General features: G+C 32.2%; 1 protein-coding gene across 1 annotated transcript in view; it reads left to right on the forward strand.

The window, feature by feature from the left end:
- Positions 1–12,159, forward strand: part of LOC127726614 (proto-oncogene tyrosine-protein kinase ROS-like) — an 89,653-nt gene that overhangs the window by 60,597 nt on the left and 16,897 nt on the right. Inside the window, exons 16-26 of the mRNA XM_052234032.1 lie at positions 239–486; positions 756–819; positions 1,379–1,581; positions 2,600–2,790; positions 3,615–3,907; positions 4,584–4,751; positions 5,176–5,378; positions 6,407–6,548; positions 9,849–10,090; positions 10,766–10,942; positions 11,537–11,735. Coding sequence (XP_052089992.1) covers positions 239–486; positions 756–819; positions 1,379–1,581; positions 2,600–2,790; positions 3,615–3,907; positions 4,584–4,751; positions 5,176–5,378; positions 6,407–6,548; positions 9,849–10,090; positions 10,766–10,942; positions 11,537–11,735 — 2,130 coding nt within the window. The remainder of the gene's footprint in view (positions 1–238; positions 487–755; positions 820–1,378; positions 1,582–2,599; positions 2,791–3,614; positions 3,908–4,583; positions 4,752–5,175; positions 5,379–6,406; positions 6,549–9,848; positions 10,091–10,765; positions 10,943–11,536; positions 11,736–12,159) is intronic.

Genomic DNA, 12,159 nt, shown 5'->3' on the forward strand with positions numbered 1-12,159 from the left:
GGATGAGCACCTGAGACATCCAGTACCTAACCCTATTCATAAATTTCAAAAATACATACTCTATTATATATTATATATGTTATATGTTTTGACATGACAAAATTTATTCACTATTTTTGTTGACTTGGTGTGATTTAATGCTAAACATATTGTATTGACTCATGTGTATTTTTTAAATGTTTATCTCTAAATATGAAAATAATACTATATATGGTAATCAAGGTGTTATATATTTCAGTTCCCAGTAAACCATTAACTCCAAGAGTTTATGTGACCCAGCATAAGGAATCAATGACCTCAGAAAATTCTCTTGCTGCAGATTTCCGTTGGACATTACCTAAACTTTTAAATGGAATAATTACGGATTTCAAGATCTATTCATGGAAAAATGGAGACGAAAATAATAAAAACACAACATCAGTACAAAGTACTGTGAGATATTTTAATCTACCAAGTCTTCAACCTGGTATGACTTATTTTTTTCAGGTGAGCAAGTTTTAAATATTTCTGTTATCTAGACTATAAAGACTGACTCAAAATTAGCATTAAGATCAGAAACTTTCAATTGTTTTTTGCACAATTTTTTTATTCCCAAAATGATTTTGGAATTGATTATTTCTAAAATGTCCTGGTGCAAAACTTGGGTGCAACCATTGTAATTGATAAATTCCAATTTGGACTTGACTAGTAAGAAAAGAAATAATACATATTTCATTTTCAAGTCAATAACAATGTGTGTTAATAATTATTTGTAGGTATCAGCTTGTACACAAAAAGGATGTGGACCCAAAACTGATCTGGTATCTGCTGAAGCTGATGGTAAGTGATAGAGGGCAGATGAGATAAATGTAATTCTTGTATGGAATATAGGGGCCTCAGTGTATGAGGGGTCTAAGTAGTGAAACTATTGTATCAGTTCCAAACTGGCAGGTGGCAGGTACCTCAACTCCAATCTTAATTCACTAGGATTGTCAGTTTTTCTTCCGAAGGTGGATGATTCTCTCCAGCAATCAGGCTTCCTCCACCAATAAAAACTGACTGCCACGAAATAGCACAATAGTGCTGAAAGTGGTGTTAAAGACCAATAGATGGATCAATCAATGTATGATGTACATGTATAAAGGACAAAGAACCAAGTCTGACTGGGCGTTTGCTCTTTAATAAGATTGTGAGTCTTGTAATATCAAACCTGTTAACAGAAGTTAGTGGTGCATGCGTCATAGAAAAATATATTCCTTTTTTGCTTTGTTGCTCGTATTGACAAACTTTAAAATTTATTTTCAGAACACTAAATAAATCACAAAATACAATTTATTTATGGAAATTGCAAACATTAACCTCATGTATTTATAATATTTCTATTTTGTTCGATTTTTAGCTGTTAATCCTGTTCCTAAGTTACTAGTAATATCAGCCAATCAAATATTAATAGAGGAAGTTGACAGTGTCGGTAATAAGACAGTTGTATTAGAGCCTGTTGTATCACCAATGGTTGCCACGTACCTGGCCCAGGAAAATAGGTTGTTCTGGGTTGATAAAAATAACCTGCTGAAGGAACATAGTAAACAGGGACAAAAAAAGGTAACTTCATCAATTTATTAGTATTATAATGAGGGGCCTGATGGGGGGGGGGGGGGGGGGGGGGTCTCATCACGATTCACGAGTTGATTTTTTTGTCAATCACGATTCACAGAAAATAAATTTCCATGATCACGGATCACGAAAATATAAAAAAAAAATAAATCTGTAGAAAAACGGATCACGATAGTGAAAATGCGCCGATCACGAAGAACGAAAATAACCCATCAGGCCCCTCTATAATAGGTTCCTGTTAACAGAGATGATTTTATTCAACTTCTATCAAATTTTTACTATTATAAAAATAAGAAGATGTGGTTTGATTGCAAATGAGAAAACTCTCTACCAGAGACCAAATGACATAGGAGTTAACAACTAATGGTCACCATATGACCTTCAACAATGAACAAAACCCATACCACTTAATAAGCTATAAAAGGTCCCTAAATGACAAATGTAAACCAATTCAAAAGAGAAAACTAACTTTCAGATTTTTGTACAAAACAAAAAACGAAAATAAATTGGTTTACACAGCTTTTTGGCTATGCATGAAATATTTGCCACTGTATGTTCAGCAAACAACAATCAATGAACACATTAGGATTTCTTTATTGTACCCTAAACAAATAGTTGAGGGTATATAGCATTCACCCTGTTTGTCTGTCTGTCCATCCATCTGTCATTCTGTTCTTTGTAAATTTAACTCCTCCAAAAAAGCTGAACAGATATTGATTAAACTTTACACAGTTGTAGAACACTTCATGATGATGAGCATAGTAGAATATAATGCCTGTCAAACTGGTTGAAGGGGGAGATTATTCAGCTAAGATATTGCTATATTAAAGGGGAGATAATAAATTTGCATGACAGGGTATCCTTTTGTGAAATCAATCACATTTCTTAGTTGTACCTAGTTATAATTGGTTTCTGGTACAGTCAATTCAGTTTGTACATTTCTGCCTGTCCATCCATAATAAGAAATAAAGTAATATCTGTAATGACATTCATTTGTTTATTTTAGCTTTTAGAATTGGAGGGAAAAGTAACTGACCTTGCTGTAGATTGGATTAGACGGTCATTGTTTATTGTAGAGGTCAACTCATCACAGTCTACAAGTTCAATAATCACATTCTCACTGGATCAGCGTATAGGTTATAAACTACAGACAAGAGATGGTATTATTAACAGTATAGTTACCGATCCTCATACAAGGTAATTATATAGCTTAATCACCATTTCTTTTGGTTAAATTTTAAAATGACAAATTTTGAAAATTCTCAGAATGCAAAAATTGTCTTGGTGGTCTTGTATTAGCATTACACCTCAATTGTGTTAGGTTGTAGATTCAAAAATGGCTAGGTAAAAAAATTGAGATTTCCTAGTTCTGCACCAAGACTGCAGCATTTTATTCGGCGTGAAAGAAAAGACTGGTCGGCACAGCATCAGCATAATGTGTCGGGGTAGGGTTATTAGTCTTTCTTCAGATTGTTACCTTGTGAACTAGCACCATGAATATATAGCTCGGCATGTTGGTCTGATATAAAGCAGGATTCATATTCATAGCTCATTAACCTTCTTCATCTTGAACATGCATGAAATATTTGCCACTGCACGTTAAAGCAATCAATCAATCATTAAGATGTCCTTGTCCTGACAGCATGTAATATTTGTCTTTGCAATCCATCATCATCATTTTTCACAGTATGGTCATGGGATACTCGCCATGTTTTTAAATAGTAATTTGTTTTTTTTTCTATCGGTAAACGAAAAAGAAAAGAAAATCAATTTCAAAATGTGGCCATTTTATGACCGGTGTAGTCTTTAAAATTTCCTGCATACTAATTAAATGAAGACAATGTGGCCACACAAAATTTTGATATTCTGAAATCAGTGGTTTCTTCTATGCAAATTGATAGACATGAGGACAATAGGATGGGTAATAAATTGGTCTTGTACAAATGACTAGCAGCTATTAACTATTTCAGCACAGCTTTCAACTTTATAATGAAAATTTTCTAACAAATGTGTTTTTTCAGTACTATAGCATGGACGGAATCGGATACTAGTGACAGCCATTCTGAGTTGTACAAGATGGGTCCAGACCACAAGGTCAAACCATTATTTAGTAATGCCAGAAATAAAAGAGAGGCTCCTAGTTGTAATTGCTCAGCTTCTTTCCAACCAGGAAGTAGAATAGCTTTAGATAACACTGAGGACGTAAAGACTGAAATTTTGTTTTATAATGAAGGAACAAAATCCATCATAGCTACAGATATAAATGGATGCTACTGTAAATCTGTAACCAGTCAAACTTCTGCCAGCAAGAAAGGTTTGTTCTTTTTCTTAGCCTACATTTATACAGAGGTCAAAAGTGTTCACCATTTGAAAATTCTGCTATATATTACATATAAAAACACATTTTATAAAAATTCTACTTAAGTTATTTCTTATTAAATTAAATGAAATTATTGCCATTAAATACAGAAATGTCTACAGTTTCTTGCAATAATCATGTAACATATTAATGCTTTATACATATACTTTAAAACAAAATTACTGTTTTAAGGAAATGCAAATTTCTGCTTGAAAAGAAATCATAGCTCTATACAAGAAAAAATGACACTTAATTTCAATATTTGTATATAAATAATGATTTGTCAGTAAAGTCATGTCATGAAATTATTTCATAGTAACCTTAAAAAATTGAACACATTTATGAGTTTAACAGTAAAAATTTCATCAAAATATGACCTCAAATAAGAATTAAAAGACATATATTTCAGGAATCAATGCCTGGAACTTTTCAGAATCCACAAGAATTTTTGATTTCATAGACAAAAATAAATAAACTTTTACAGATTTTAATCACCTGAACTTTCCATATGTTATTTAAATTTAGTTGACATTTTGATGTCTTTTTTATATTTAACATATATGGTTGGAGTGCTGCATCATGGAATTTCCCTCGTGTTTGGTTTTATTCAAACTTGTAAACTTTCTTTTAGGTTTTCCACCAGACAGTTTGACAGTTGATCATTCAAATATTTATTGGTACAACAAAACGGAGAAGTTATTATACATAATGGATAAACAGACAAGTATTGTTACAACAAAGAGTATAGGAGAAGTTCACGATATAATTGGATACGGGACACATCTCCAACCTTTACCTTGTAAGTATGATGAACCTGTCATTGGAAAAAAGAATTCTATGTGGATGTATTTGAGGAAGAAATCGCAGTATATAGTCAATGTATCAACCGAACAACACTTTTGTTGTTTTTCTTCATAATATTATCACAAAGTTTAATTAAGCATCTGCAGCTTTTTTTTATTAAAGAAATAATATATTGCAAGAAACTTGATTTGACAGAAAATTATAAAATTTGCAGTGCTGAATTTTTATCTGAAATTATTTTTGTCATTTAAGAAACAAATAAGGGAGATTACTTTGCTTATTATCTGGGTAAGTCCTTGATTTAATTGTTTTAGGTTTTGTTATCAAAATCAGGTCTCTCTTAATTGATAAATTTTGATCAAACTTTCATATCTCAAAAAATGATATGTAGAAATTTATTAACGTTTCTTATATTCTAGCTACAGAATGTCTTTATCCTCAACCATATAAAGGTTCTGTTACCTTGATACAAAAAACAAACCAGACCATTGAATTAGAGCTAAAACCCATCACATGGCCATTGTCCTGTACTGGTATCTCTGTTCCTGATACTAAGTACTCAGTATATTATAAAGCAGGGACCCAGCCATGTGGTTCTGCTGGCAGTGGATGTATGTCTGAGGTAAGCTGTAAACGAAACAAATTAGAATGATTCAAGCCGAGATTAATACATGAATTGTTTGAATTAAGATTCATTAATAACAATAATTATAAGACTTTTGACAATTATGACAATTTACAAAAAATGAATGCAAAGCAAGGCTTTCAAAACGGTCGTATTGTCTGAACTTGTCAGATAAATTATATAATTGACATGTTGTGCTGAGCCTGAAACTGACATATAACATGGGTTTGCCATTCTAACATAATTCAGAAAAAAATTGGAAGTTCATACGATTCATTTGACTCGACCTTTTTTTTAAACAGCCACACATTTACGGTCATAAAAATGACATGATGAATAAGTACTACCAAAACAAACCTTACTTTAATACCCTCTCATTACATTCAAGGTTAATTAGTTGTCCGACAGCTGAAATTTACTTGTTTAGGCGACAGGTAAACTATTTTGTACCGGACATTGATCGGTCTATTTAAAGTTATTTTTCTTAAGTTTCAGTGGTTTGCATCTAATTAATTTAATTTTTTAGTCGAAAAGATTTAAATTATCATAAATACCTATATAAATATGATTTGATGAAAAATTTAAAAAGGTAGTAATAAAGATTTAATTATGCATCTGAATCCTTCAAAAATACTAAAATTATCATTGAAACCTTTATCTAACGTTCATTTCGAATATTTTCGGAAAGAAATTAAGTGGAAAGAGCTACTTAGTATACTCAATCGTGCTTTGTAAACATACAAGGATATTACATAACCGGCTCTGGTCCATGTTTATACACAGTCATAAACTCCCATATCAAAAAAGGCACATTGTTAAAAATATCTTGTTACACAAATCTGATACCTTGTTTCATGCATTCAAAGTTTATTACAACACACTCAACCTCGGATAGTTGAACCTCAGGTTATAAGTCAAATACTTTTGTCCAGTCCCTTTGACTTTGTGTTAAAGAGGTTTGGCTGTATACATTTGTTTATATGTATTAATTGGTATGTTCATTTGTGACTATTGTTACATTTCAGGCCTCTTACAACAACACTATGACTCTGACCAAGCTACAGCCATTTACAATGTACATAGTGCATGGGGCTGTTAGCAACTACTACACAGAGTATTTATCTGAGGTTCTCAGTTCTCCAACAGTATTCCAGACCAGAGCAGGAGGTTTGTTCAGATATATTTGATATTTTAATTTTTTTTCTGTAAAATGAAATTGAAAGACTAACACATGATTGATTTCTAGTTGTTCAAAAATGGACTATGTTTGTTGCAATTGCTGTTTGTGAAACATTAAGGCAACACTATGTAGGACAGCTACCCAGCAACATGATTTTACCTAAACCTTGACGTCTAGAATCATTTTACAGCTTTGAATAATACAAGTACCATGTACCTTACCTATATTGAAAACTTTCCTGTACCTAGTAAAAAAATGTACTAAATTGGGCTATTTTGACCATGTTTTATTCTCTGCTTGTTTTTGTATATTTTGTATTTATATAGAAATAAGGAGATGAGGTATGATTGCCAATGAGACAATTATCCACCAAAGGTCAGATAAAGTGGATGTAAGCAATTATAGGCAACCCTGCGGCCTTCAACAATGAAAAAAATCCATACCGGCTAGTCAGCTATAAAAGTCCCTGACATAAAAAATATGAAACAATTCAATTGAGAAAACTAACGGCCTAATTATAACAAAACAATTTACGAAAAAAAACAAATATGACAGACATGAACCAACGACAACCACTGAAACAAAGGCTCTTGAATTGGGACAGGCACATAAAGAATGTGGTGGGGTTAAACATGTTTGTGAGCGCTCAACTCTCCCCCTAACCTGGGACAGTGGCGTAACAGCACAACATAAGAACTAATAATAAAAATCAGTTGAAAAAGGCTTAACTCATTAGATCAATACAAAGCAGAAAAGCAGACGTGGCAGAGTATTTATCCATCCCTCATCCCTAACAACAAAAAGGACACTAAGTACAGATCTGAGAGTACTCACAGTTACTGACAGCTATTTCAAAGCCAGTAACAACTATTAAAAAAAATCATGTATCAAAGACTAAAACATCAATCAGTTCTCATCCAACATCCAATGGATTTAGTGTAAAGACGTCATTAACAGTCAGAGAAAAACATGACCTTGTGCAATGCCAAAATTAAGGTATTAACAGATTGTAGTACCGTTACAGTACATATGTGCATAACAAAACTATTTAGTATGATTTTAATTTACTGATAGTAAAATCAATATTTATACCAATAAAACAATATTCAGAGATCTAATTACAGTGTTGAATTGGTAACTTTTTAGGATAAGTTTATTTAAAGGATTGATAAGTATACCCTGATCGTATATAAATTTCTGGGCTGGGTAAACAACATCACAGTAAAATTTAGAATGTGCTATTCTGTCTGAAATAACTTTTCTACAGGTACAGCCAAACTTGCAAACCAAATCTTTGTATATATGGAAAAATTTAGTAAAGGTTTTAAGTGATTTGTGGGAACGAATTCCCTGACTTAAGGAATGAGTTTTGATATATAAACACCATAAGATGGTGCCAGAGGAACATCACTGTCCAAAAAAGGAAAATTAACAATAGGGAAAGAAAAATCATCCCTTTTGTTGTAAATTTTTGGTTTCTGGTGTAACACTGTTTATATCAAGGAAAGGACACTTATTGCTGTTAATATTTGATTTCTTTAAGGTAAGTTCCTGTGGGTGAATTTCAGCAGCATGTAAAATTTATGTCTATTTTTTTCGAGGGAGCTTGGTGTAGTCTGTTGTACTATCCAATATTTTTGGTGATTCATGTTTATGTATAATGTAAATAAATCCACAAAGGGAATCTTTCTGTCTTAGATCATACACTTGTTCATAGTTTCAACATATATGGCCTTCAACAATGAGCAAAAACCCATACTTTATGGTATGTTATACAAGGCCTGAGTATATGTGAAAGCTGTTGAATAGTCTGATGTATGCTAAAACAACAAACAAATATGGCATATAGTAAGGAAAGAGAACCACAGGATTACAGGTTGCTTGCTTTGAACATGCATATGAACATATGGGTTTTGCTCATTTTTGAAGGCCGTATCGTGACCTATAGTTGTTAACTACTATGTCATTTGGTCTTTGTTTGAGAGTTTTCACATTGGCAATCGTACCACATCTTCTTATTTTTATAACCATATTTTACAATGCAGATTGTGTCTTTTTTCACATTTAATACTTGTTTTGTTTTCCCCTTTAAATTTGTATGCACTGTTATTTTAAAGGTCGCACATTAGAGTAACTTAAAGGTCGCACATTAGGGTAACTTTGTAATGACACAATCTCTATTTGTTGCTGTAATTGTGTAACAGTTGTTTGATTCCGCCAGTGTACTTTATCTGGCGGAAGAAAATCCCCAGTGATTTTTATCCACCAACGAAAATTCACTAGGTTTTTCTATCTGGGTCCAGTGTAAAACATCCACCAGTCATTATAAGGTTCTAAAATGGGTTTTTTGAAGGGGAAATATATATAAAATGTGGCTTTATAGTTTTTAGTGTATTTGAAACTTGCATAGTTGATTTATGTAAAAAGTGGAGAGTTTTCATCCAAGGAATGTACACACTAGTGTTTTTAAACAATGAATGATTACACTAGTGATTTTGTACCGGAATGATTGCACTAGTTATTTTATACCGGGATTAATTACACCAGTGCTTTAGATCCATACATTGATGAAGTGATTAGTACTCATTTTGAAGGCACGATATAAACACAATAATGCTTATTAACGAATAAGATTTAAATAATTTTTCTATGCAAATCTATCAAATCATATGCTTTTAAATTGTCACTTATTGAAAAATATTTATTTTTACTGGATTGCCGAAGTTTTTCTGTGTATTTGCTTGGATATAAAATCATATCTTCTATGTCAACTTTATGTAAGAACAAATCTGCTCTTTAAATTTGGTTTATATCATGTTCAATGTCCTGATCATTGATAAAGTATTTTGAGTTATAAAAACATCCTCCTCATTATCATCAATATTATTTACTAGATTGACTCAGATTAATTAAACTGGTTCCTTGAAAATCCTTTTAATTTTAACCCATTTATGTAAACAATAAACCGGTATAATATAAACAAAACAACGATATCAAGATCGACGCTTTCACACTATTTACATCCAATATTCTCTAGTGAAAAACAGTTACCCGGAATAAATACACGGCGGAATGAAAATACGCTTACACTGTTATAATCACAAAAACAAAAAAAGTTAGTCTCCTTTGTGATAACCTTTGCAGATTTTGCATGCAAACACTTATGTTTTTGAATGGAATAATTGTGTAGTATATTAGAATCGAATCACCTGGTAATCTTAAAATGATATAATTCCCTCAGACCTCATTTTAGCATTTAAGCAGTATTGTTATCATTTTTATTCCAGTGCCTTACAAAGCGACAATAGAATCTTTGATTGGAACATCTCCGGAACAGATTAATGTGAAATGGTCTAGACCCACTGTCTCAAACGGTCCTCCAGAAGATTTGGTCTACGCCATACACTGGTCAACGCCGAAAGGCAAAGGATTCTTGAGGGCAGAAGTAGACGTCAATGTATCACATGATCAGAATGTCTATGAGCACATTATATCAAACTTACTGCCAAATCAAGATTACACTATTGAGGTAAATTATAATAAAAAATAAACTGAGATGTTGGGTACATGTCAGTTAGAGGTCAAGGACACAAATAACTAAACAGCATTTAGAGGTCATCCATTCAATGCATACAACCAAATAATTTGATAAATATACATATTCGTTTGTTTACTTTTTGTTTTGATATAAAGCTTAAGAATACTGTTCATGAAATGTTTCAATGTGAAAATGTTCATTCTCTTAGCATCGACTTAAAAGTCAACCTTGAAAAAAGATAACTTTGCTTTGCTATTTATTAAGCCATGGAATTTTAGCTCCTCGAAGAAACAGTAAAAATTTCTAAAATTGTAACTACTGTAAATTCAGAAATTATTGCGTGCATTTATTATTGCGATTTTGTCATTTTAGATTAAAATTGCGATATTGAGAAAAATCCTGTTTAATTAATATAAAAAATTTTAAAATGCGAGTTTAAATTATTGCGATTATAACCCTATCGCATTTTTCGCAATAATAAAAACATCGCAATAATTTCTTAATTTACAGTATCATCTATAGTAAAAATTCATCAAAGATACCAGGCTTTTATTATAGGCTACTGTATAGATAAGGGAATGTAAAAGTTAATTTTGAAGATAGATGAGATCTCACTGTAACATTTGTCTTTTTGAAGTTTTTCAATCTCTAGGAATCAACTTTCAGGTAAAGACTGCCAACTCCGAACAGAAGATTTTCAATACAAGTGATCCCAAAACCATAAGAACATTTGAACTACCAAGGGACATAACTCTACTGTCGTCTGCAAGACATAATTTAACCTTAAGTTGGACATCACCCTCTGATGGAAGTGTGGAAATAGCCAAGTTTCAGTACATAAAGGTTAGTCATCAATCAAGGAATCAATTTGCCATTTTAGAGTCTAATGCATTCTGGGTAATTTTTTCAAAAGTGTACAACAAAGCGTCCTAAACAATGGGGTACGGACAATAAAATTACCCATAGTCCTTTAGATTCTGAAATGGCCAATTGAACAAAAATGAACATGTTTCAACTGGTGTTGATTCATTATTCCTTGTGGGATACACATTTTCGTTGGTTTATTAGGTACTGGTAAAACATGACTTTAAATGTTCAGCTACATACAATTTTCCTATGGGCTTGTTTACAGACTTCGGGAAAACCAAAGAAATCAAATATCCATGAAAATAAAGTTTTCCTCAATCCAAGAAAAAATGATACCCACAAAAGTGAATGAATCCACAGTAATTTAATTTTATGTTAAATAAATAAGAATGCTTACAATGCAGAAATTTAAATTACCATACAGTAATTTTATAAACATCATAATTTGCATAATGACTACAACTCTGAAACATCATTTACATAAAGTTTTGATATAATTAGACAGGAACAACAGTCTAACAAACCAAATATTTAAATGTCAACATCTTTGAACATTTTTATTTTTTTCAGTGTCCTTATGCAGATGAGGCTAATTGGAACAATATGGGTGATTTACCTTATTACACTTCATCCAATCAGACATACAATAAAACATTCACAGACCTAGAACCCTCTACTGATTACTGTTTCCGTATGGTCCTTTTGTACAAAGGGACTGTCACTAAAATGTATTGGACCGGTGGAGATAGATTTATGTTCAGGACACAGTGTAAGTATCGTAAAGTGCTTTTACTAAAACTGCATGTATAGAAATAAAGACATCTAAACTGTATTAATTTGTATTGATGACCAAAGTACAAGATAACATCACAAGTATACAACCTAAGATACAATAATAAGGCATTATGGTAACATATTCTTCTGTGTGTGATTTCCAACATTAAGTATGGGGACGGGAGTGTGGTTTGTATGAAGGCACGACTGATATGTATGAATGAGCTGTTCGAGATAAATTAAGTTCATGACACAGGGTAAGTTTAGGGAGGGGAGTGTAGTTAATATAAAGGACCTGGCACAGTGTAAGTTTGGAAAGCATGGACACAGGATATGTATGGTATTATGTTTAACACTTAAGTTCGTGGTTCACATATACACAAGAATTCCATGACAATCAGTATCCAATAAATAATGAT

This window comes from Mytilus californianus, unplaced genomic scaffold (assembly GCF_021869535.1).
Source record: "Mytilus californianus isolate M0D057914Y unplaced genomic scaffold, xbMytCali1.0.p SCAF_18, whole genome shotgun sequence".
NCBI lineage: Eukaryota > Metazoa > Mollusca > Bivalvia > Mytilida > Mytilidae > Mytilus > Mytilus californianus.